Source organism: Ictidomys tridecemlineatus, chromosome 7 (genome assembly GCF_052094955.1).
Source record: "Ictidomys tridecemlineatus isolate mIctTri1 chromosome 7, mIctTri1.hap1, whole genome shotgun sequence".
Lineage (NCBI taxonomy): Eukaryota > Metazoa > Chordata > Mammalia > Rodentia > Sciuridae > Ictidomys > Ictidomys tridecemlineatus.
Genome location: NC_135483.1, coordinates 57,501,635 through 57,529,583, shown reverse-complemented (window position 1 = coordinate 57,529,583; position 27,949 = coordinate 57,501,635). Strand labels below are relative to the sequence as shown.

General features: G+C 35.6%; 1 protein-coding gene and 1 pseudogene across 5 annotated transcripts in view; both read right to left on the bottom strand.

The window, feature by feature from the left end:
• The window catches only part of C7H8orf89 (chromosome 7 C8orf89 homolog), a 36,068-nt gene that overhangs the window by 3,719 nt on the left and 4,400 nt on the right, over positions 1–27,949 (bottom strand). Inside the window, exons 2-5 of one of the 5 annotated variants that reach the window (XM_078017027.1) lie at positions 17,388–17,551; positions 14,752–14,905; positions 12,093–12,186; positions 11,118–11,175 (exon numbers count right to left, since the gene is read on the bottom strand). In XM_078017027.1, coding sequence (XP_077873153.1) covers positions 11,118–11,175; positions 12,093–12,186; positions 14,752–14,905; positions 17,388–17,514 — 433 coding nt within the window. In that variant the 5' untranslated portion in view covers positions 17,515–17,551. Of the gene's footprint in view, positions 1–11,117; positions 11,176–11,997; positions 12,187–14,751; positions 14,906–17,387; positions 17,552–27,949 lie in introns of those variants that run through there. The other 4 variants (XM_021733634.3, XM_040293952.2, XM_040293953.2 and 1 more) reach the window with 4 other exon arrangements.
• On the bottom strand, positions 7–11,107 carry LOC110599173 (U2 small nuclear ribonucleoprotein B''-like; annotated as a pseudogene).

The following is a 27,949-nucleotide window of genomic DNA, read 5'->3' as shown; positions in this document are numbered from 1 at the left end:
AGATCATTTCGAGTTTAGGTCAAATCCTTCAGAGAACAGAAAGAGAGAGAATACTTTCCAGTTCATTCCATGAAGCCATTATCATCTTGACATTGAATTCAGATAAGGACAGGACCAAAAGGAAAATGAGTGGCAGTCTCATTCTTAAAAAGGGTTTTTTTATTCCATTTTAATGTTGAGTAATATTCCATTGTGTTTATAAACCACAGTTCCTTTATCCATTCATCTATTGAAGGACATCTAGGTTGCTTTCACAGCTTATGAATTGTGAATTGAGCTGCTATAAACATTGATGTGGCTGCATTACTATAGTATGCTGATTTTTAAGTCCTTGGGGTACAGACCGAGGAGTGGGATAGCTGGGTCAAATGGTGGTTCCATTATGGCATTTGCAGGTAAATGGATGGAGCTGGAGAATATCATTCTAAGTAAAGTAAGCCAATCCCCCTAAACCAAAAGCCGAATATTCTCTCTGATAAGTAGATGCTGACGCATAATGGGGGGGGGGACATTAGGAAAATGGAGGAACTTTGATGGGGCAAAGGGAAGAGTGGGGTGGGGAGGGGAAATGGGGGTAGGAAAGATGGTGGATGAGATGGACATCATTACTCTAGGTACATGTATGACTACACATATGGTGCGACATTATATTGTGTATAACCAAGAAATGTAAAATTGTGCTGCAGTTGTTTTACAATGAATCAAAAGGCATTCTGCTGTCATATATACCTAATTAAAATAAATAAATAATTCTATTTTTTTTTAAACAAATCTTTTTCTTTTTTTTTTTTCTTAGGTGTATTTGGACACAACACAATGCCTTTATTTTTATGTGGTGCTGAGGATCGAACCCAGGCGGGTCCCGCCGATGCTAGGTGAGCACTCTACAGCTGAGCCATAATCCCCGCCCAATAAATAAATTTTTAAAACAGGAATTTTATTAAAATTCCAAATGAATTATTAGGTAATTTAATATGGAAGTACATAAAAAGATAGCAATCATGCCTAAACTGGATGACCCTCAGAAGGCAAGAGCCACTTAGCATCATATAATCTATACATGGTATTTTTCAAGTGAAAAAAGTCATATCATCACTTCAATCTATCCAGGAAAAATATTTGATAAAATTTTAACTCTCATTTATGGAAAAAAATCTTAGAAAATTAAAGGGGACTTCTTAACTTCCTAAAGGATAACTACTCAAACCTGTAACTAAGCCAGGCTCAGTGGAGCACACCTGTAATCCCAGTGGCTGAGATAGGAGAATCTCAAGTTCAAAGCCAGACTCAGCCAAAGCAAGGTGAAGCAACTCAGTGAGACCCTATCTCTAAATAAAATACAAAATAGGGCTGGGGATGTGGCTCAGTGGTTGAATGTCTCTGAATTCAATCCTGGGTATTCAAAAGAAAAAAAAATTTAAATCCTGTAACTAACATTATTCTTATGGAGGTGATATTAAGGAAGTCCCTTTGAAAATCAGAAATGAATCAAAGATGCCTACTATTCCTTTCTAGTTTGTATTATATTGGTGTTTCTTGCCAGATTAGTAAGATAAGAAAACTAAGGCTTAGGATTCAGAAAGGAAGAAACAAAACTGACATTACTGAGAAATGACTACAATCATCTGCATAGGTAATCCAAAATAGTCTATATATTAATGACAAAAAAAACCACAAAAGAATTTCAACCTGGTGAATGATGAAAAGATCAAACTACCAAAAAAAACTATATTTCTAAATACTTGAAATAGAACGTTAGAAATTTTAGTTCAAAAAGAATTGTGGCAAGGTGTGGTGATGTACATGTATAATCCCAGCAATTTGAGAGGCTGAAGAAAGAGGATTACAAGTTCAAGGCCAGCCTCAGAAATTTAGTGAAGCCTTAAGTCACTTAGTGAGACCCCATCTCAGAAAAGGCTGAGTATGTGGTTCATTGGATAAGCACTCTAGGTAAAATCCCCAATCCTAAAAAAAAAAAAAAAAAAAAGAAAAAAAAAAAAGAAATTAGGGTAGCAAACTAAATTCCTCTTTCTACTCCTTCTTCCATAATGGAATTTTAATTAGGCAGTTGGTCATTCAGGTACAGATTACATTTACTTTTTAGAGCTAAATATACAGAAACACTAAATAAATAAATTTCTGTTTTTTATAAGATCCCCAGTTTATACTAGTTTGTGATAACAGCCCAAACAGACTAAGATGTTTGGATCATTTGTAGGTCTGCCTCTGTTGTCTGTTCCTTCTCTTGGTTGTTGTCCCTCTTCTCTCTGGTAACTTTTTTTAAATAAATCAAAGAAAACTTTAGTGTACAAAATTAAGGCCTTCATATTTCATAGTTCACTAAAGCTAGAGAAAGACTCTATGATTTTTATGTCCTTCACAAACATTTCACTTAACTTCTCCCGCCCCCGCCGCCTCCAACCATTTTAAAATGACTTGACCAAATGTTTTCAAAACACATACCATAAATAACACCATGTCCACTTAACGTGACTATCCCAAATGTTATTTCTTGGCATAGGTTATCTTCATGGCATGGAATGGTGTGATTCCAATACCTTATAAAGCATTCTTTCCAAATTTGACAAAAGTAATGCTATGCCTCCCAAGTACCAGTCAAACTTCCCTAAAACAAGGGACCTGATTCAAAGGCATGAATAACATCCTCTCATAGGTCAATAGTTTGGAGGGTAATCAGGGATGTGAGGACTTGGTGTGGAATTTCTTTGGGGATTTGCTGGATTTGGGGTTCCCTGATCAGGCTTTTTGTTTGCAATTGTTGCAGTCTGTTCCACGGTTTTGGCTTATTTCTTTTCTTTGCCAGCAAAAGTGTCACGCAGTTTAGACATATATCAGAATCTGTTTTCACATGCTGGTTTACATTGGTTTACCATAAAATGAAAATCTTTGTAACTGTCTAGAAGTATTTGCAGATGAGCCCAGCTGCTTAAATATAACAATGCATATTTGTTATATGGGAAAAAAAGTTCTCTCATCTTATGGCCTTTAAAGCCACAATATCTACCATATGCCCAAACTGAGAAAATTGGGCATATAGGAAACTCTTCAATTCTTTTTATTAAAAAGATTTTTGTTATTCGTATGGTTGATATAAATTGTGTGATTTGATCTGATATCCATGTTTGGGTCAAATTCTTCAAGTAACCTTAGGGCTGTGATCTCCCAAAAGAAGCCTGTCCGGTAAATATTAATTAAATATTAGACACTCTGTGTGATTGCCTTCAAGGATATAGTTCATTTTATATTACTCTAGAGATAAATTTATTTTCTTCTAGGTAGAAGGAAATATGCTTGAGGAATTTTGGCTCACTTCTCTTTGGTTATTCCTTCAGGATTTTGGCCTCTCAAATCGTCTGCTGGTAAAGTTGTTCTAATACAAGCTATTCATTCCATCAGAGTTAAAAGTAGGAATTTTCAAGGTCATTTTAAAAAAAGAATAGCTATTGAAATAGATGGCAGTTGCCATAGTGATCTTTTTAAAACTTAGACCACATTGAAATCATTCTTTTGATAAAATCATTCAGTGGCTCCTCATTTCAATCAGAGTCACATACAAGGTCCTTTCTAAGGTCCTACATGACTAGAGATCCCGTTGTTTCTCCTATCTCATCTTCTACTCCTTAGCTAAGCTAGACTCCTAATGTTCTTCCAACAGGCCAGGCACCATCCTGTCTTGGGGCGTTTTCTGGACCTACCAGAATAACTTAACTCTCTTACCTCTTTCAAGTTTTTTTCTCAAACATTATCTTCTCAATTATACCTACCCTCATGACCCTATTTAAAGCTATAAGTTAGATTGGGAATGTGGCTCAATGGAAAAGGATTTGCCTGCCTGGCATTCCTAAAGCCCAGGGTTCGATCCACAGCACCTCAAAAAAAAAAAAAAATCAATAAATGTAATTCAGCACTTCAATAGTCTTAAAGACAAGAATCACATTATTATGTCAATAGATGCAGAAAAAGCATTAACAAAATGTAGCATCCATTTATAATTAAAACACTCAAAAAAACAGGAATAAAAGGATCATACCTGAACATTCAACATTGTAAAAACAATTCATGACAAACAAACTCAAGGCCAATGTCATTCTAAATAGAGAAAAACTGAAAGCATTCCCTCTAAAATCAGGGATGCTTACTTTTACCACTTCTATTTAACATATTCCCCAAATATCTAGCCAAAGTAATTAGGCAAAAGAATGAAATAAAAGGATATAAATAGGAAAAGAAGAGCTAAAACTAGCTCTGTTTGCCAATGACATGATCCTGTATTTAGAAGATCCAAAAAACTTTACCAGAAAACCTCTAGAACTCAAAAATGGAATTCAGCAAAATAGCAGGATACAAAATTAACACTCATGAATCAGTTGCATTCCTATACTCCAATGACAAATCAGCTGAAAGAGAAATTAGGAAAACCATCTCATTTGCAATAGCCTCAAAAAATAAAAATAAAAAAACCTGGCAATCAATCTCACAAAACAGGTGAAAGATCTCTATAATAAAAATTACAGAACACTAAATAAAGAAATTGAGGAAGATCTCAGAAGATGGAAAGACCCCCTGCCCCAAGTTCTTAGCTAGGTAGAATTAATATTGTCAAAATGGCCATATTACCAAAAGCACTATACAGATTCAATGCAATTCCCATCAAAATTCTAATAATGTTCTTCATGGAAGTAGAAAAAGCACTCATAAAATTCATCTGGAAATACAAGAGGCTCATAATAACCGAAGCACTCCCTAGCTAAAAAAATGAAGTAAGTTGCATCACAATACCAAATTTAAAATTATACTATAGAGCTATAGTAACAAAAGCAGCATGGTATTGGCACCAAAACAGGCAAGAAGACTAATAGAAGAGAGTAGAAGGTGCAGAAACAAACTTGGCTCATCCACAGATACTTTGAGAAGTTACAAAGATTTTCATATTAAGGTTTAGCACAAAGGTGCTAATAACATACATTGGAGAAAAGATTGCCTCTCTCAACAAATGGTGCTGGTAAAACTGGAAATCCATATGCAGCAAATTAAACTTAACCACTATCTCTTACCTGCACAAAACACAGCTCTAGGTAAATCAAGGACCTAGATATTGACCAGAGACCCTACACATATTAAAAGAAAAGGTAGGCCCAACACTCCAACACGTTGACACGGGAACTGACTTTCTTAATGAGACCCCTAAAGTGCAAGAAATAAAATCAATAATCAATAAGTGGGATGGTATCAAACTAGAAAGCTTATTCACAGCAAAGGAAACAATCAAGAAAGTGAAGAGAGCCTACAAAATGGGAGAAAATCTTTGCCACCTGCACCTGAGATACAGCATTAATTTTCAGGATATTTAAAGAACTCAAAAAACTTGACAACAAAAGAAAACCAAATAACCCAATCAATAAATAAGCTAAGGAAATGAACAGACACTTCATAAAAGAAAAAATATGTTGGTCAACAAATAAATGAAAAAAGTTCAACATCTCTAGCAATTAGAGAAATGTAAATTAAAACTACACTGAGATTCCATCTCCCTCCAATCAGAAAGACAATGATCAAGAACACATGTGGTTGCAATGGATGCTCCTAGTATGAACCAGATTTATTTATATTTAAAACTATAAAATTAATTTGAAACAATTGGAAAAATCTGTTTATTGACTGAGCATATGGGATTAAGGAATTATCTGTGATTATTTCTGCTGTGAAAATATTATTGTGGTTGCATTAAAGAGTTCTTCCCCCCCCCAAAAAAAAAAGAAGAACACATGTGGTGGGACTGCAAAAATGTGGAAAGTAGCATGGAGATTCCTCAAAAAACTTAGAATGGCGGGCTGAGGTTGTGGCTCAGTGGCAGAGTGCCTTCTTAGCATGTGTGAGGCACTGGGTTCAATTCTCAGCACCACATATAAGTAAATAAAATAAAAGGTCAATTGAAACAAAAAAAATATATTTAAAAAAAAACTTGGAATGGAACCACCATTTGACTAAGTTATCCCACTCCTTGGTATATATCCAAAGGCTTAAAATAAGCATACTATAGTGCATAGCTACATCGATTCTATAGCAGTTCAATTCACAATAGCTAAACTATGGAATCAACCTAGGTGCCCTTCAATAGATGAATGGATATATTTTATATTTATATAAATATGTGTTGTGGGGGCTGGGGATGTGGCTCAAGCGGTAGCGCGCCATGCCTGGCATGCGTGCGGCCCGGGTTCGATCCTCAGCACCACATACCAACAAAGATGTTGTGTCCGCCGAGAACTAAAAAATAAATATTAAAAAAATAATAATAAAAAAATAAAAATAAATAAATAAATATGTGTTATGGTTTGGATGTGAGGTGTCCCCCAAAAGCTCATGTGTGACACAATGCAAAAAGGTTCAGATGAAAAATAATTGGGTTGTAAGAGCCTTAACCCAATCAGTGAGTTAATCTCCTGATAGGGATTCACTGAGTGGTAACTGAAGGCTGGTAGGTCATGGCTGGAGGAGGTGGGCATTACTAGTGTGGCTTTGGGGGAGTATATTTTGTATCTGGCCAGCAGAATCTCTCTCTGCTTTCTTATCATAATGTGAGATGCCTCACTCTGCCACATTATTCTGCCATGTTGTTCTGCTTCATCTCAAGCCCCAAGGAATGGAGCAGCCTTCTATGGACTGAGACCTCTGAAACCATGAGCCCTCAAGTCAACTTTTCCTCCTCTAAATTTGTTCTGGTCGGGTCTTTTAGTCACAGGAGCAAAAAAGTTGACTAAAACACTCAGCCATAAAGAAGAAAAACTTGATGACATTTGCCAGCAAATGGATGGATCTGGAGACTATCATGCTAAGCGAAGTAAGCCAGTCTCAAAAAACCAAACTTGAATGTTTTCTCTGATAAGTGGAAGCTAATCCACAATGGGGGGAGAGGGAAGGGAAGAAAAGAAGTGCAGTAGATTAGACAATGGGGAATGGAGGGAAGAGAGGGAGATAGGAACAGGAAAGACAGGGGAATGAAACTGACATTGTTTCCCCATGTACATATATGAAAACAAGACAGTGAATCCCACCACTGTGTACATCCATAAGAATGGAAACTAGAATAAGATGCTTGTGTGATTACATCAGAATGGATTCTGTTGTCATATATAACTAAAGAGAATAAATAAAAAAAGAAAATTAGAACTTTTTAAAATAAAGAGGACTTTACACACACACATATACACACAAAACCAACAACAACAACAAAACACTGGTTAGCCCATCAACATTGATGTTTCCTCTTAATTCAGGTACTACTAGGGGAAAGTGCCAAACCTCAATAATTAGGACAATGTTCCTATGAAATTTATCAAATCCCAACAAATAAAGAGTCCTTATTTCTCATTCATCCATCAAATAAGAACTACATGGGGGTCACACTTTTGATATTTTGGAAGGGAACAGTTAAAATATTTTTAATCAGGAAGAAGTCATTCTCCCAAGTTACAGAAAATTATTTTCACTTACTAATCTGAGAAATGTCCTCAAACTATAATTACATACTTTGGTATAGTCATCCTATTTTCTTTATGAAGTCCTAAGTATAAAACATTGGTAAAATTAAATAATATGAAGAATCCAAGTACATTTCCAATTCTCTTTGAATATGAATTTATAAATGTCTCTCTAAAATAAAAAAATGAAGGGAAATATATATATATATACCTCCTTTAACTATATCCCATAATTTTCCTAACTTTGCTCTATTTTTATTGTTTCTATCATGTCTAATTTTTTTTGTGTGTGTGTATGCTATTGGGGATTGAACTCAGGAACATTCTGCCTCTGAGCTATATCCCCAGCCCTTTTTAAATTTTGTTTCCAAACTTGCCATCTTCCTGTCTCAGTAGCTGGGATTACAGGTGTGCATCACTGTGCCAGGCTGTGCTTAATTTCTAATATGCTACATAATGGACTTGCTGATTGTATCAAGTGTTTGTGGGCTATATTTTCTTACTAGAATATGTACTTCACAAGGGCAGGAATCTTTGTTCAGGGATGTATCCTCAAGGCTTAGTAACTAAAACAATACCTGATATATGATCAATACTTAATTCATTGTATGTCTCTGAAGAAAATAATTTTCAGCAAGTATATTTGTTGCATAACCTTACATAGGTACTGCAGGGGTACAAAGTAAGTAAGACAGAGTACCTGTGGTTCTGTTCCTGCTGCTACACCAAAATAATGCAGGCTGGATAATTGATAGAACAGAAGTTTATTTCTCACTGTTCCAGAGGTTGGGAAGTCCAAGATCAAATGCTGGCAGAATAGGTCACTTGAAGGCCTACTCTTTGCTTCCAGGATGGAGCTTTACTGCTATGTCCTCACATGGCAGAGTGGGGAAGGCCAAAAGGGGATGAATGCTGAGTTCTCAAAAGGGTGAAGGGCTAGGAGGGCACTAGGGTGCTCCCTTCAACCTCTTTTAATAAGAGCACTAATCTACTCCTGAGAGCAAGATCCTCGTGACAATCATTCCCCCAAAGTGCCAGCTCCTCTTGTCATCATCACATTAGGTATTAGGTTATAACATATGGATTTTGAAAAGGCCCCTATATTCATACCCATTCTCAAAGAGCCATAAAGTTGAAAGAGCCATAAAGTTGGTCTTTTGGAAAATAGGCAAACAAATGTTTGTTTGGGCCAAGATGCAAAACACATGTCTTTTGTTCTGATTAACATTCTTATTTTTCTTTTATGCCTCCTGTTGATAACAGAAGTTTTTATGGCTTATGGAAATCCAGAGTAAGGAAATAGCCAAGGAAAATTTTATGAACATGTAACCTTATGAACTTCCATAGATGTACTCACAAAGCTACTGTCAATTCTGTTACCAACCTCGTCAACAGAAGCCTTACAATTTCAGTTTTTGTTGTTGTTTTAAGTGATGAATGCACTAGAAGATGACAACCATGGTTATGTTAAAAATAAAGCTGGGTGTGGTGGCACATGCCTATAATGCCAGCTACTCAGGAACCTGAGGAAGGACAAACATATCAAACATATCAAAAACAGAGAGGTGAAAGTGCCTAATTTTTTAATATTTATTTTTCAGTTGTAGCTGAATACAATACCTTTATTTTATTCAAAACCAACCTCTGCAATTTAATGAGACCCTGTCCCTGTGTTAAATGTCCTTGGGTTCAATTCCCATTACCACAAAAATAAATAAATAGAAAGGGTTTGAAAGTCTGGGAAGGAAATATTTAGTGCATTTGGATAAAGGATAGATCATTTGATAGCCTGAAAGACAAAAAGTAAATAACGTAATGCTGTGGGTGTCATGCTTAGACCAGTGTTTCTCAACTGAAGGGGATTTTGCTGCACTTTTTTTGTTGTTGTTATTGTTTTTCAATATGTAGAGACTTTTTTTTTGTTTTATTTTTCACAGCTGTGGGTGCCGGGGCGTACAGTGGGTAGAGGCTGTGGATGCTTCTAAACATTCTACAATGCACAAGACATGGCTCACAATAAAGAACTATCTAGTTCAAAATGTTAATACTATCACTGTTTAAAATCCCTGGCTTAAGCCTGGCGTGATGGCACACACCTATAATCCCAGTGGCTTGGGAGGCTGAGGCAGGAAGATCAGAAGTTCAAAGCCAGCCTTAGCAAAAGTGACGCACTAAGCAATTCAGTGAGACCCTGTCTCTAAATTAAAAATAAATAAATAAATAAATAAAAAGGGCTGGGGATGTGGCTCAGTGGTTGAATGCCACGAGTTCAAAATCTAGTAACCCTCCCCCAAAAAAATTTAAAAATGAAATCCCTGGCTTAGACAATAATCAACAAAAGACCCCCACATTTTTTTTAATGGAAAAGTTTTAACTGTATGGCTCATGAATCTTTAACATTAACTTTGGACAAAATTACCTCAGGGAATAGCTAGAACTTAGATGCTAGTCATATGCATTATGTCATGTGTCAGGATGGTTCCTTTGGTATAATTTCCTCATAAATCAGTCACATATAAAAGGAAGGAATGAAGCATAAGTGTACTTCTAGGAAGTTCTCTACAATCTTGAAAATCTGAGAGAACAGATTTTCCAGTGTCTATTTTTGAAAAATAAAATTCTGATCAAACAAATCAAAAACAGGGAGGTGAGAATGCCTAATTTTTAAATATTTATATTTTAGTTGTAGCTGGACACAATACCTTTATTTTATTTATCTTTATGTGGTGCTGAGGATCGAACCCAGGGCCTTGCAAGTGCTAGATGAATGCTCCACCGCTGAGCCCCAGAATGCCTAATTTTTAAGCTTCAGAGGATGAGCTGTCCCTCTGAATATGGCAAAAATATATCACAGTGCTGTAAACCCTCTTAGTCACTGTAAATAAATTGATTCCAGAGTAGCTTTCAAGATTCCTGCAGTGGTATACACCTATAATCCCAGCTACTTGGGAGACTACGCATGAGGATTACAAATTCAAGGCCAGTCTCAGAAGTTCAAGCCTGTCTCAAAATAAAAAGGGCTGAGGATGTAGCTAAGTGATCCACGGTTCAATCCCCAGTACCAAACCAAAAAAAAAAAAAAGAACCCCAAACTAAAAAAGAGTGGTTTTTTGTAACCCAAACTGTTGGTGTAGTGAGATGTCTTTGGTAAACAAGATTCACAAAAAAAATAAATAAATAAAATTAGAAGATAAGGTTGGAATGGAAAGTTAGGGGAAGTTGGTAAAGGGTTCAATGAAAAACTAAGAAAGTCATACTTAAGTCTGCAGGTAATGAGAAGCTATTGTTTTTTGAAGAAGGCAGTAATATGATTAAAGATTAAGGTGTTAGGGCTTTAAGTCAAAGGATTTCAAAGGTCAAAAACTCAAAACAGGATCCGTTTACAGGCTACTACATGGTCCAAGTGAGGGCCTATCCTAGGGTCTTGAGATTATAAATGTATGTGCATAATGGACTCAAGATCCTCTAAGTTTATGAAATAAATAAACAACGTTAAAAAGAGCATTAATAAAACAAAGACAAATCAATTAAAAAAAAATAATAAAGGAAGTAAAAAAGATAAGTATGTGACACTCTAACAAAACATTTGGTGGGAAAAAAGATGTGCCAGTTTACCTTTTGATTTCTCCTGAAGTGGTACCATGGCACATGTACCCTTTGTCTTCTTTATCCTAAAAGAGTATATATTATCATAAAGTCACATGTATATAAACTTTAAAGGATACAATAACAGGTAAACAACACACTTTCAGTAAAACTCACTTGTTTTGGTTTTTTGGTTTTCTTGTTGTGGGGAGGTGAGCAGTGTTGAGGCGGACCCAGGGCCTTGTACATGCAAAGAATGTGCTGAAGCACTAAGCTACACCTCCAACCCCAGAACTCACGTGTTAAATGACATCACAGGGAACTTAAATAAATGTTAAAAAAGGAGACCCCTTCCATTATAACTAATCCAATCAGAAGCAGATATGAACCAACCCAATGTGTTGGGTTTCCTAGCAAGTTTTACCAGTAGATGGGTGCCATGTCTAACTTTTCCTACAATCTTTACTATAACACTTTGTTGTTATGACACAAGAAATACTAAGAGGAGAAGAATCAAGAGTAACATGATATCTGGATGTGTCAGATGCCAACTATTCCTTGTTTGTGTACTTCTTACCTATCAGCCACTGCAGTCTGAATTCTGTCATATTTAACTTTTGTTCCTGCTGTAATCAGCCTAGATAATAAGTGATTGTTAGGGGAAATACATCATGATTGAATCTGCTATGGATGAGATACTGGGTCATGAGAATTCTCAACTTCTTATAGCTATATGAAACTTTAAAAGTCAGGAGCGAAACAAATTAGAATTTTTAAAAAGCCAGCAATGACTTTTAAATACTCTTCACCTCTAGGATGACCATTTTCAGTTATATTTCCAGAGTGTGCTGTGAGAGTCACCAAAAATTTCTGATCACCATTAAAGAAATTTGAAAAAAAAAACATTCAATTCTTATCAAAGATTTTAATTTCAAATATTCACATATGGAGAGTAAAAGAGGGTAAGGAGTTGTACACAAAACAAACTAAGAAGAGTACTTTCCTGCTTTGCCAAAATTGTTCTTTCACAGGGCGCTGTGCGATGTGCAGAGGAGAATAAAATACTTGCAGGCAACTTGACATGTTCTCACTAGAATAGCTAAAATGAACACACGCATGTCAGAAGTAGGGGTAAGAATTAACATTTATGCTTGGCAAGCACTTTGTGTACATTCTATCACTTAGTCACCACAATTCCACTTTACATAGGAAGGAAGCTTGTCATAACATGAATAAAATGTGTTCAGATCATCCTTCGTTGGCTTAAATTAATTCACACTCGAGTCAACATAAAATGTTTAGAAATGGGGCTTGGGGGTAAAGCTCCGTGATAGAGTGCTTATCTGGCATGTCCAAGGACTGGAGTTCCCTCCCCAATACCACAAAACACACACACATAAAAAAAAAATAATTAAGAGTACTTTTGGTGCTGGGGAGGGAACTCAGGGCCTTGGACATGGTAAAGCATGTGCTCTCCTCTTGAGCTACACCTTTAACCCCAGAACCCACTTGTTAATTGACATCACATGGAAATTATATAAAGAGACAGAATGGGATAGTTCAGGGGTGCTTTCCAGGCTTACCACTCCTTTAAGATGACTGTGTGTTGTGTTATGAAGGAACATAATAAGACTGGTCTGTACTGGAACAAAGTCTGTTGCCACTGGCAGAGCACTGTGTCCACAGATGGAAATGATAGAAGTTAAAGGTCAGGGACTGGTTTCTTGGTAATGAGGTAAAATGACTGTCCTTGATAGGTTTTATGCTCATATTTCAAAAGGTGTCTCATGGGGCTGGGGATGGAGCTCAGTTGGTAGAATGCTTGCCTCACATGTACAAGGCCCTGGGTTCAATCCCCAGCACCGCAAAAAAAAAAAAAAAAATTATCAAAAGGTGCCTCATCTCTAGCATCCCACCCTCCTCCTTGTAGATACACCAAACTACCCTGCTGCTAACAATTCACTATTTCTCTTCCATCATTGCTAAGGCTGTCTTCTTTTCTTATAACCTTACTTCAGAAGTTTTGTTTTTTATATTTTTATTGCTTGAAAATCTATCTTCAGATAATATTTAAAATGATGAGAAATGTCGGATATATGATTATTGTTACTTATGGTATTATTTTAAAAACCAAGCCGGGCATGGTGGCAAATGGCTGTAATCCCAGAGACTGGGGAGGCTGAGGCAGGAGGATTGCAAGTTCACCTTCAGCAATTTAGTGAGACCCTAAGCAACATAGTGAAGACCTATTTCAAAATTTAAAAAAATAATAAAGTTAAAAGAGCTGGGTATGTAGCTCAGTGGTAAAGCACCCCTGGGTTCAATCCCCAGCACCAAACAAAATGGATAAAACATGGACATATTAATGGAATATAATGTAGCCAATAATGTTGTTTGAAGACTATTCAGTAATATGAAAAAGCACATAATGCATTAAATTTTAAAAAGGCAAAAAAAGAATTGGAAGTACACTAAAATCAAAACTAAAATAAATCCATGAAATTAAAAAAGATAGAAGAAAATGCCTAACAGTAAAAAACAGACATTTTAGAATGGATAGATAATCAAATAATTATTTTCCTTTTTTCTCCAAAGCTCTTATTTATTTTCCTAATTTAGATAAATATTATCACAACTTTTCACTTTTAACATGCTCTAGTTTTCTATTTGTATTAGCACAATTTATTTCAAGAGTCCCTAACAACAACATTAGAGCTGGAAAACTCAAGAAATATATTCTAAAACCCCAGTGCTATGTATAACTGGATGACTTTAAAGTTCATTATTTCTGGAAGATACTATGAAAATATAAATCCTCCCATTTAAAAAGTTGCAATTTATAATACCATAAATACTTTTTTTTGGTGTGTGTGTGTATGTGTGTGTGTGTTACTAAGGATTCACCCCAGTTTGCTTTACCACCGAGTTCCATTCCCAGCCCTTTTTATTTTTTATCTTAAGACAGGGTCTCACAAACTTGCTGAGGCTGGCATCGAACTTGAACTACTACTGACTCACCCTCCAAAATGGCTGGGGTTACAGTCATGTGCCACACTAGACCTCATTCTAGAATTGAATTACAGGTTCTATGTTTAAGATACTGAAAACTGTTAATACTATTGAGTTAGGTTTTTTTTGTTGTTGTTTTTTGGTTTTGTTTTTGTTTTTGTTTGGTACTGGGGATTAAACTCAGGGGCACTCAACCACTGAGCCACATCCCCAGCCTTATTTTGTATTTTATTTAGAGATAGGGTCTCACTGAGTTGCTTACTGCTTCGCCATTGCTGAGTCTGGCTTTGAACTTGTGATCCTCCTGCCTCAGCCTCCTGAGCTACTGGGATTAGAGGCGTGTACCACCGTACTCAGAGTTAGCTTTTTTTATTTCTGAGTATTTCAATGTTCTCATGGGCATGATCTAGGGTAGGGTACTCAAGATTTTTCAAAGGAAGTCCCTAATCCTTTCTGGCAATGTTACACTTGAAAGCATAGTAAAGTGCCTGTTGTCAATCTGAATAAAATGGTTTAGATTTTAAAACATAAATCCTTTATGAAAAAAAAATCAGTAGGCAAGAAAGAGATTCACTAAGAGAAAAAAATCTCTACATCGAACAGTATTTCTGTGAATAACTATTGCTCAAAAGAAAGTTACCTATCAAAGATCTACCTGACTGTAGGCATCTGGGTGTCCGTGTGTAGCAGTTGTTTATGATTCTCCAGTGGAGTTGAACTTACACTCTTTTGGCATGTTGGCAATACTGGTAAATATGGCATCTTGACACATTCTTTGAACTCTTCCAGACCAAATGCTGAGGGATATTCTGTAATAAAATATTATCATAATCATCTTGGTTAAAGTATATTACTTTACTACAAACTCTAATTCATAATAAAATATATCTAATCAGCCATTAAGTAAGTTAAGCAACTGTAATTTATCTAGTATCTCTACCAAGAAAATGTCTTCCAATTCCTGTCCATGGAGTATACAGAATAGTAGGATAAGGGACTGATTAAAGGCTGGGGTTGTGACTCAGTGGTAGAGTGCTTGCCTAGCATGTGTGAGACATTGGGTTCAAGTCTCAGCACAGCATATAAATAAATGAATAAAATAAAGGTCCATCAACATTAAATATATACTTATGAATTAGACTATAGAATTCATATATGTAAAAATTAGATTAAGAGCTGGGCATGGTGGAGCATGCCTGTAATCCCAGAGATTTGGGAGGCTGAGATGCAAGAATTGAAAGTTTGCAGCCAATCTGGGCAATTTAGTGAGACCCTGTCTCAAAATAAAAGGGTCTGGGGAATATAGCTTTGTGGTATAGCACTTGCCTAGCATGTAGGAGACCAGGGGTTCAACTTCTAGTACCACTCACTGTCCACATTTTTTATTATTTTATTTAATCAGAACTGCTAGAATATTAGCATCACATTTAAATAAAGCACTTTCAAGAGTCTGGTATTACCTACAGCTTTGAATCTTTTCATTTTCCTGATTTTGTGCAAACAATTAACAGGTAGAAGTACATGATCATTTGAGTTAGCAATGAGAGATAAAAGAATTAATTCTCTTAGGCATTGATTTTAATTTTCTCTGCACAAAATTTCATAACAAATCTATAAATAGCAGCACTATCCAGATTGCTGCTTCTACTGACCTTACATATCAATGGACAAAGAGATTGTCAAATTATTTTTAAAAATTCAGAACAAAGGCATTAAATGGAAAAGGTAGATGAAGAAGTTTAAAATTGGGTGGTCTTTAAGCTTTTGTAAATGTGTCTACTAAGCAAGTCCAGCAGCAACATAGTATTTAAGATACAAGTTATTCCATTGAATGTTCAAAATGCCATTTTACAACCTTTGATTTTTCCTCTTTTGGAAAAAATACTTTGACTAAAAATCTGTAATATAGATTCACTTTTCAACAGTAGATTGAGGGGTAGGAGAGTGGTCAATCAAGTATTTTCTGAGTACTTTTAATGGGGACCTGGTGAGAAACTTATAAAAATATTTGTATGTATAGCAACACACCCAAAGCTAGAAGGGATGAAATGATTGAGTAGTCTGAATTTCACTATTTCAAGAATTTTATGTCCATCAATAAAGCTGAAGGCAGAGTTCAGAATAAATAAAAAACAGTTGTAACTTAAAGGTAAGGGGGGAAGCTATTCATACATATGTCAATCATTCTCAAACTAGTCTTTATTGAGCAACTGTAGAATATAATATAGTCTCCATTTAATATACTCAAAATAAAGTTTTGGTTGAATTTACTGACACATAAAGACATTGTTAAAGGTTTGGTGTCCTGCTGGGCATAGTGATATCCCAGCAAGGAGTGATATCCCCTTGAGGAGGATTTGCAAGTTTAAGACTAGCCTGGGCAACTTAGTAAGGCCCAAAGTAACTTAGTGAAACCTTGTTTCAAAATAAAAAATAAAAAGGACTGGGGATGTGGCTCAGTGGTTAAGTGTCCCAGGGTTCATTCCCTGGTACAAAGCAAAAAATAAAAATAAAAAATAAAATAAAAATAAAACAAAAATTGAGTGTTCTAAAATATAAAAAATTGAGATATTTAAAAGGATACACTATTTATGAAAATTAGTGTGATCCAATAGAGAGAGTAATGCATTAAATATAAAGAGAAGTAATTCTTTATTGTTTTTTCTCTTTGGAGGTACTGGGATTGAACTAAAGGCCTCATACATGTTAGGCAAGTGCTCTACCATTGAAATGTCTGTCACTCCCAGACATTTTATTATTTGTTTTATATGGTCTTGCTAAGTTGCCCAGACTGGCCTCGAACTTGCAATCCTCCTACCTAAGCCTCCCAAGTTGCTGGGATAACAGGAATGTACCACCACACCCCAGCTAAGAGAATTCTCTAAAATTGATCTGTCGGGGAAGGGAAGGGACGTGGGGTAATTAATGATGGTGGAATGGGATGATCATTATTATCCAAAATAAAGGTATAAAGACAGGAATTTTGTGATTATACTATATATACAACCAGAGATATGAAAAAATGTGCTGTATGTATGTAATAAGAATTGTAATGCATTCTGTTGTCATATATACATTTTTTAAAAAGCAAAAAAAAATTGATCTGCCACAGAATTACATTAATTCATTTTAATTTGCTTCCATTTTCTTTTTCATGAACAACATATTAATACTCATGATATAAATGTCATAGAAATCATGAAGTGTTTTTGACTGCTTCAAAAACAGGTAAATTCAAGGCACTATTTCTATTTTTTTCCTTTGGTAAAATAACAATAAAAATAAATTTACCTTTCCTCATCTTCTCGGTTTCTAAAATTGCTTTCTTCCAACTACTCTCAAAAAGAAAATAAGTGTTCAGGGAACTTCTGGTGAAGTTAGAAGTCTCAAATTTGATTTCAGGATATAACACAGACATTTTTTCTTCTTCTTTCAAATCTGATGAAAATGAGATGCTGCTCCAGGTACAGGGCATGAAGGACAAAGAAAACAAGGTACGGTTTGTAAATATCTTATTTGTTTTTCATCATGCAGATCAAATATTAACATAGGCATTCTAGCCTATAAATACATATTCTGGGATTTTTTTAAATGTTTTTTTTAAATGATGCCTTTAATTCTACTACATATGTAGTCAGAATTTTTTAAATTTTTAAATATTTTAGTAAATTCTTTCCAGTTCCAGGTGACAGACATTTAGCAATATATTAAAAAAAAGAAGTAAAGTCTAACAAGTTGTCATCTTCAAAACAATAGAAAGCATAGGATTCTCTCAAAAATACAGCCATTACAAAATGCATCTGTGCCTGAAAAAAGAAGTCAAAATCTATGTCCCACAGAAAATAAACTTATCCTCAATATAGTCATAATTTTACATTAAACACAGACAAACCAATCATATATCCTGCTTATTTAATTTATTAAATACATATTCATTTCAGTCTTCTATCTTAGGTGTCTATTATGTGCAAGGCATGACTAAACCCCCCAAAGAGAACAGTCATGAGCAAGATTCACTGAAGAATGACAACAGCCACTATAGCCACAATTTATTGAATGTCCATAATTCCAGGTTCCTTGCAGAACATTTTCTTTCCAATCTCCACAAGCAAAGAATCAGAGATGGCCAGATTCAGCTCTGCTCCTTCACTTGTACAAAATAACTTACTGGAGGTTGATTCTATGTCAGTAATTGCCCAAGCTTTTGGATAAATATACTAAGCAAATAATCCCTGCCCTTTAGAGGGACTTAAGAAACTTAGAATCCAGTAAAGGAAACACAAAGAAACAGATAATACAGTTTAGTCGATGCTATAATGAGAGGGCAGGTGGGGGAACAAACAAATAAAACCAGAGTGCTTGGGAGCACACTGGAGGGAATCCTAGTACGGGGGAAGCATGTAAAATCACCCCTAGGTGAGAGAAAGCAGGCTCAAGAATGTAGTTTAATATGGCTGGAGCATGCACATGTGTACTGCACATAGCAGGAGGGAGAAAAAAGAACAAGGACAAGAATGTAAAGGAGAGAGCAAGGGAAAGAGGAGGGCATGGGGAAAGGAGGAGAGGGAGACCGAAAGGGTGCCTCAGAGCTGGGGAAGTAACAATGGGGTGACCTTCTCCAAGGAGGGCTATTCCTTAGAAGTCAGCTGTGTCAAATCCTGGTGAGGCTACTTATTAAAACAGGAGAAAATGAAGTAAGAATACAGGAGGAAAGTCTTTGGGTTTGGAGACAAGGTCTTAGGTCTGCTTGAAATGTATTGTTGGCACTTAAAGGTAAAGATGGTGACCACACCATCATGAGCTACAGGGCAGGAGTGAAGCATGTTAGGTAACAGTCAGGAACAGCAAGAGGAAAGGAGAATCCAACTCTGTTCCAAGGGCCACTTGGGCTTCTCCAATCTGACCTGCCAAGTTCTCTGGCGCTAGCCCAGGCTTCCTTCCCTGCAGCAAGTCTCAGAGGTTTTTTGTCTAATGAGGCCACCACCCTCTCTATTCTTGGGGTAGATCCTCTTCTAAGCAACAAAGAAAGAAGAGTGGTTCATGCTTTCTTTGATGTTCTTAAAGACAAGCTCTTAAGCTCTTTTGATTTCATAGGATTTGTTGCTAAAGACTTGAAAAAACAAATAGGGGCTCCAAACGTCACGAAAATGGTGACAAAACTAAAGTGCAATATGGAGTAAATTATGATATCCACACCCTGAAAGGACTCTTAGAATCATGCTCCAGACACCATCCCAGGAACTTCTTTCTCTTTTTATTTGTAGAGGTGGAGATGACCTGATAATGTTCTTTAAGCTTCAAGGCAGCCTCTTAGAAGCCCCATTTCCAGGACAGAAGAGGCTGGGACTAACAGTAAGTACCTGCTACCCTCCGGTGGACACTTGGGTTTCTGAACATCTCAGACCGGAGTTACCCAAAGATAGTCTTATTGAGGCATTTGATCCTGTAGGTCAGGAGAAAGCTTCTTTAAAACTGGATTCTTCTAGAAAGTTCAAAATAAACTCATGAGACTGGGGGAGGTGGCGCATGCCTGCAACCCCAGTGACGTGGGAGGCTGAAGCAGGAGGATCACAACAATTTAGTAAGGCCCTAAGCAACTTAGTGAGACCCTATCTCCAAATGAAAAATAAAAAGGGCCAGGGATGAGGCTCAGTGGTTAAGTGCCCCTTGGTTCAATCCCCTATACCAAAATAAATAAATAAATAGGATTCATTTTACTGTTACCTCTGTTTTTATGTTTGTTTGAAATTTTCCATTATAAAAAATTTTTAAACCTACATTTTCAAATATGTACAGCTTCAGGCATGTGCTGAAATAATTAAATTCCAAATTCTATTATTATTATTCTGTGTGCGTGTGTATGGTACTCAGGACTAAACCCAGGGGTCCTTTACCACTGAGCTATATTCCCAGTCCTCTCTGCTTTTTTTGTTTTTTTCTTCTTCTGATTTTGAGACAGGGTCTCAATAAGTTGCTGAGGCTGGTCTCAAACTTGAGATCCTCCTGCCTCAGCTTTCCAAGTATCTGAGATTGCAGCAGTGTGCCACTGTGCCTGGCAAGATTTTCTTTTCATAACCTAGTTTAGAACTAGAAGGAAAAGTTCAACAGATGTTCGTTTGCTTACTTATTATTAATCCATCCTTCCATTCATTTAATAACAATTTGCCAATCATGTCAGGCACTAAGGATGTAATAGGGAACCAAACCAGATAAGGTCCTGGCTTTGAAGTCTAAGTAAGCAAATACATAAAGTTTATTTCAGATAAAGTACAATGAAAGTAAATTTAATTCTCATTTTTAGTGATAGTTATGTTCTTCAGAGTTATTGCAAACAGAATTAGTGAACACTGAATCATTGTTCCTAGGAGAAACACTGGGGTAGGATCTTACCAGCCTCTACTCATTTTTAGCAACAGATTAATACATAACCTTATATTGTGTGTTTCTGTTTAAAGATCCCTAATTTACTGTATTATTGATTCATTAATATTGAGCTCTTGGCCAACAGCATCATTGCCCAGGACTGAAGAAGCTTATCTCATACATGTATTTTCTATACAAGGCACAAGACGTCTTTCTTATACTTAAAAGCATGAGATAGCACTTCAGCATTACACTTAGGACTCATTTTATGTAACAAAATCAACAATGAAAAGCACAAAAATGTGAAAAACACGACACCCACCAGATGATGAAAAGGACACTTGCTTACAGTATGAGAACAAAAACAAGAAAGAAAGGTATCACTTTAATTGATCTCTACTGGGAATATGTGACAGAAGTTTTCACAGTTCTGCAACTTTTCTTACCCCACTCATTTGAAATTGAGTCATATTTATACATTTAGATCTAGTGTGTTCATTTGAACTGCTGCCTATATCAAATAAATCGTATAAATATGTAATTGTCCATTTTCCTACAGGTGGTCACATGAATTGTTCACTATTTTCCAATATTACAAACAATGTGACAGTTAACAGTCTTGTATATGCATGCTTCTCCAGGGAAACATAGCTAAATTGGATTCCCTGGGCCTTAATGTATGCAGATTTTGAACTTAACATACTATTACTAGTTTATTCTCCATGTACTAGTCCCAATTTGCCCTGAATAAGTAAGTGGTTAATCAATTTATATTCCATAAAATTTGTTTGCCCACATTCTTATAATGAGTAACCATTTTAAATCTTATACTTGTAATGAATAAGCTATTTTAATTTTTTGCTAATCTTTGCATGTAAATAGTACCTCATTGTTATTTTAATTTTTATTTCCCTGAAAACAGTGTTTCTTGGCTATTTATATTTCCTCTTTTGTGAATTGCCTATTTCTATGCTTTAGCTATTTTTGTTCAGGGTTTTGTCTCAGTCTTATTGGTTTGTAGTAGTTTTTTACATATTCTGAGCTTTACTTCTTTATATGTTAAGTTTATTTCTAATACCTTCTTTCTACTACTAGTTTATTGTAACCTATTTATGGTGTCCTTTATTCTATCAAAAACTTTAAATTTTGGTATTCATATTGGTTAATTTTTTTCTCTATGAATGTTATAATATTGAAGAAATCCTTTCTCCTACCTGAAAACATAAAGATAAAGCCAGAACACCTAATTCATTAGAGTCTGATTCTAGACCCTTTATACTATTTCACTGATCTTATTGATTGCCTCTGAGCCAATATCACACTTCCTTAGTTTCTAAAAATTATGTAAAAGGTTTACTCCTTGTTTTACGAAGCTTCCTGAGAAGGGGAAAGTAGTGGGTAAAATTTTTGAGAACATGAATGTCTGAAAATTGTCTACATTTCCCCCTGGCACTTAATGATAATTTGGGATGGGAATAGTTTTAGTTTAGAAATTACTTTTCCAAAAATTTTGAAAGGACTGTTTCACTGTCTACATGTTTCTGATATTATTGCTGAGAACTTCAATGCCATCCTGATTCCAACTTCTAAAACTTTGTTGATGCTCTTCTATTTTTCTCTAATTCTTTATGAATTTATACAATTTTAATTTTTAAATCCTTTCCCAATCATTTCGATAAGATTTTAGGAGGGAGTCAATGGATGTGTTCAATCACTCTCTTTAAACCAAAATCATTTAAGTCATCTGAATTCCTTTTAATTTTCTACACAGGACATCTCAACCCAATACTACTGGTCTTGAAAGTGGGACAAATTTTTGTTGTGCCAAACTGTTCCAAGTTTTTCAGGATATTTTCCTAATCCTCCTGTTATTTTTCATACTCATTCTTGCCTTATCATGTCCATTTATTCATCTCCTTTAGTGTGTGTGTGTATGTTACTGGGGATTGAACCCAGGGGTACTTTACCAAGTTACATCCCTAGCCTTATTTATTTATTCATTTACTTATTTATTTGAGACAGAGTCTAAGACTCCTCAGCCCTTTTTATTTTATTTATTTTTTGAGACAGAATTTCCCTAAATTGCTGAGACTGGCCTTGAACTTACAATCCTCCTCTCTTAGCCTCTTGAGTTGTTGGAATTAAGACGTGTAACACCACACATGGCTCTTTTATTTCCTTGAATATTATACTTTTTTTCATGCCCTTCTATTACTTTTAGTTTGGGGGTACAAGTGTCCCATTTGCGAATCTGTTAAGTCTCCTTCCTTGTGGTTAATTTCTTCACATAATTTATAATCCTTGACTAAGGCTTTATCTCTAGAGAAAATGCTATCTTTAGAAGTCAACACTTGCTTGAGCTAGGGACATCCTGGTAGAGGCTTTTCATTGGTCTCTGACAGGCCTGGAGTTTCAGAGATACCAGACCAACAAATAAGTCATTTTCTTGGACTATGGTCCCTGACCATGTAGTAACGTGAACTGAGACTACAGCACTGAGCCAGTAGAAGGTAAGAAGCTCTGATCTCTAGCAGCTGACTCTTTTCTTACTGCAGCTCAGGTGAATGGCAAGCTTCTCAGGCCAACGGTGAGAATTTTTTAAGTTACCATCTCAGGGTTAAGGTACTTGTGACATGTTATATATTTTTCAAGTATAGATGCACTAATACACTTTCACATGTTCTTCCTCCAATGTGATGTCAACACTCCTATGAGATCTGTGTCCCTTTCCCTTAAACTAACTTCCTCAGCCAAAAAAAAAAAAAAAAAAACCAAAACCAAAACAAAGGAAGTCACACAGTATGATTTCCAAGATTAGGTGATTAAAAAATGACTTGATTTTCACCAGATTTTCTCAGGGCACCATATTGTGTGGATATCAAGAGATGTGGAGAGTCTACATATAAAGGTTCCAACTGACAATCCACATATATCAACAGTCAGCATCAACTACCAGACGTGTGAGTGAATAAGCCTTCAGGTGAATCTAGCCCCCAGCCTTCAAATCTTCCTGATGAGCCTCAGACATGGTGGAATACAGTCACACTGTCCCTGCTCTGCACTGTCCGAATTCCTTACCCATGGAGTCCATGAGCACAATAAATGGTTGTTTTGCACCACTAAGTTTTGGAGAAATTTGTTATGCAGTCATAGTAACTGGAACAGTACTCCTTTGTGACTCCTGGCTTTCAGCAGATGGCTCAATTGTGGCTTTCTATGTGAATATTCCTTCATTTCAGGCACCTGGGGATTTCCTTCTCTTGGTTCCTGCTCAACCACATATCCGTAAATCATCTTATATTTTACTTAGTATTTGAAAACTAGTGAAGCAAAATGGGATTCTTCTATGTCAGCCCACTCTGCCACAATACCCAGAAGTTCCCGGTAAAACTTCTCAAACACAAATAACTAAAGAAGTTCGATTTTATAGAGTTAAAAATCTTAAAATAATCCATAGAGTGCATTTATTAAGGAGCAGCTAACTCGTTACAGAAAAAATACAAATAGTCATTAAAAAGTTCACTCACTTGTGCTCAAATAAAAGCAAAATAATATAAGGAGCTACTATTTTGGCCAATGAAAATGACAGGAACTTTTTTCTTTAAGTCAATAACAGACAGTATAGGATTGGGTTCAAGGAAAAAGGCACTCTCACAAAGTTTCAGTAGTAGCATGGTTTGGTTTATTTCCAGAAGACAATCTAGCAATATATATGTCCTTGTAATTTTAAATATATTTGACTCAGAAAGTTTTATTTTCAGCAATTTATTTGAAAGGAATAATCACTGATATACATAAATATTTATCTTCAAGGATGTCAAATCCTGTACTATTATAATAGAAAGGAAGCTGAAAATAATCCAAACATCAAAAAAGCAGGAGATGATAAGATCATCTTTATTTTTAGTTTTGTTTGAACCAAAATAATTATCAAATGAACATGAACAAAGAGAATTATAGATTCATTAAGAAAGATATTTATTTATTCACAATGCCAGCATTGTGCTAGGAGCCAAAATACCAACATCATTAGGATATAAAAACATGCAGTCTATTGGGGGAAATAAAGTGAACAATGACAGTTCATTATGATAAATATTAATGATGAAGCTACATTTGTATTCTGTGGTAAAACTGCACCTTTGCTGAACTAACTGAATGGGGGCAGTGGCTGGGTTTTTGTTTTGGGGTACGAGCTAAGTCCCAGAGGTTCTGACAAGTAGAAAATAATGGTGGCAAAGAAGTCTAACTAGTCTCTCAAATTCTTGCTCCTCCTCCTAAGAATAGAGTTGTTCCTAGAGGTGGAAATGTGAGCAAACACAAGGTGTTACAAATTTTTACATGGTTTTAAGAAACATAACTGCTTCATCCACACTTTATCTTTCCCCTCTGCTTACAGGATTATTTTCCAAATATATATTTTATTGCGTCTATTTAAGATATACAGTATGTTGTGTGTGTGTGTATGTGTGTGTGTGTGTGTGTGTGTGTGTGTGTGTGTGTGTATTTAAAATAGTTACTATCCAATGACTGGATTTAGACAAGAATGAAACACTAGTGAATGGCAGAGCCTGGTCTTTTTAGCAAATGAAAGAAAGCTACCAGCTGATTAGGAACACCTGTGTTGAAATTGTTACAGTGTGAATGATAATAAACTTCTATATGTTAAATCACTAACATGTTGGGACATATTTGTCACTCCAGCTAGCAGTATACTAATACCTGTGATTTTTTTATTCCCAAGTATATATTAGTTTTTACTCAAATACATTTACTACCTATGTACTATGTACAAATCAATGTGCCATATGTATGAGAAATACAAAGACAAACTAAATACAGATTCTGCCTTCATGCAATTTCCAATACAGAAGGGGAAAAAATATCCACTTATACAACTGGAAGGCAGAGTGTGTAAAATTAAAGCCTTAGAAGATAAAGTATTAGATGAGTTAAGAGGAGGGAGAGAATACTTTCTGGTGGAGGTTCAAGAAAGATGTGGAAGAAAGAAGAAAACGAGATTTCAATAGAATCCAGACAGGCCAAAATGTGGGGAGAGGCATTCTACCCAGATATAAAAGTGCAAGATATCATGGAGAATGGGATGTTTGTATTCTAGTTTGCCTGGAAAAAGGGGTTCAGATAAGGCCATTGTAAGAGTTAATGAAATAATAGATTGGGATGAATCTGAATACTGGGCAAATGGTTTATATTTTCTTCTCTAAGTAATGGAAAGCCACTGGAGGTTTTGGAATAGGGGTGTGGCATATATTCACTGCTATGCGTTAGGAAAATTAATCTGGCAGGAAGAGTTAGACAGCTATTAATAAGAGTCCAGAGTGTGCAAATTAGAGCAGTGTGGCAGTGAGAATGACAGACTGATAGTAGATTGGATGTGGAAAGTTTGGAAAAGAATCAAAGATGAACTGGGATGACTAAAAAAATTATAGAACCATGAATTAATTTAAAAGAGAACATGTTAGTTTCAGCCTAAAGGGCAATAAGAGTCCAGTTTTAGATAAAATTGAAGTACAAGCCATCCAGTGGAGATATATAACCTGGACCCAAGTATTAGGAATTGGGATTATAGGCTTGGTTTGGAGATAAAAATGTTACCTATTTACAGGTAACAATTAAGGCCAGAAACTACATTAAAATTAGCCTAGAAGATCCAAAAAAGAAAAAAAGACAGATTTCCTTAAAATACATGCAAAGCAGAAAGATAAAGAAAGGGCAAAGAAGTGACTGGAGAAAAACCAGCATCACTGGAGGCATCAGACCGTACCAATTACACAGAAGTTAGTGAAGTAAAGAAATTAACATCAAACACAGGATCTCATTTCCCAAACTACCCAACTGTTATGGTTGGAATACAAAGCATCCCCCAAAAGCTCCTGTGTTAAGTAGTAAGAGAAATGATTATGTTATGAGAGCTGTAACCTAATCAATCCATCCTAATTTTGAATGTGCTAGGTGCTAAAGGTATGTGGGATGGCTGGAAGAAGTTAGAGGATGTGCCCTCAGAGATTATACCATGTCACTCCTGCCAGCCCCGGCCCCCCAATAAGCTGAGCATCTTTCTGTTTCATCTTTGGCCAAGAGTGGTGGCTGACCATAGACTATGCATGGGCTGAACCTCGGAAACTGAGCCAAAATAAACTTTCTCCTCTAAGTTGTTAGGTCAGGTATTTGGTTATAGGGATGAAAAGCTAACACACCAAAAGAAACATAAATTTCAGCCAATGACTAAGCAGGAATTCAAATCCTACAAGGAACATAGGCATTGGAGTGAAACTGGATTCTAATATTGACTCTGCCCTTCAATAGCTACATAATCATTGGGTCCTGCCTCTGACCCTCATAAGGTGTATAAAGAATAAATTTCAAAACACTCGCAAAGTGTTCAGCACAATGACTGACATGTAATAAACACCGAGCATAAACTGTTTTTTAAATTAATAAACATTTTTCCTTATCACGGCCTGCTGAAGAAAGTTAATTCACAATTTTTTAAAAAGATGTTTAAATTTTTTTTAATTGTGTATTTTGATACTGGAACAAGTAAAGGGTACGCAATTGGGAAAAGATTCATTATTTTCTTTTAGATTTATACTTAAAATTTTTTTAGTTTTATAATATACATATAATTATACATAAAAAGCATTATAATTATACATAAAAACAATTTTTTGAAAGCAAGATCCAACCAAAATTGGAAATGTACATATATCTGAGCCTGCAATTCTGCTTTAAGGAATTTATTCTATAGAACTGTTCCTGGGTGTAAGAATGTTCATTGTTTCATTGTTTATAATAGGGAAAAAAAGGAACTAATCTCAAGTGGAAGAGTGGTTACATAAATTGATACATCTATAGTATGAAATACTCAGTACACCCCCTTAAGTATAAAATTCATATGGAAGGTTTCTCTGAACCTTAATTGGAAAAGCAATTTTTCAAAAGAATCCATACATAATTTCATTCATGACCAAAAAATAAAGAATGTAAGGATGAACACTAAATTAACTCTAACTGGGGTTAAAGAGAAAGTAGTAGAAAATAAAGAAGGCATTCATTCATCTCCAACTCTATATACTGTGGTGTTCCCATGAAAAGTACCAATGCACTGTAATGTAATTTCAAAACTGTAAGGAAGAATTTTAAAATGAAAATGTCAGAAGTATTTTTTAAAATAAAATTCTAATAGATTTTAACACTATTAAGTATACATATGCACACACAGTTGTATTTAAAGAGCAGAGATTTTTGTGCTTTAGGGAGTATAATGCTTTAAAATTGTTTGCAAAATTGTTTGCATTTATCCAGAGAGAGGCTCTACAGTTTCCATGATTATCTATAACCCCAAAAAGGCTAGATGAAAAGATGACAATACAAGTCTACCTGCAATGCAACTATTTTCTAGTAGCTTTAAGCCCTAGTGAAAAAAGTAGCACACAAATGATAGGTAACTCAGAACTGGTACAAGGCAA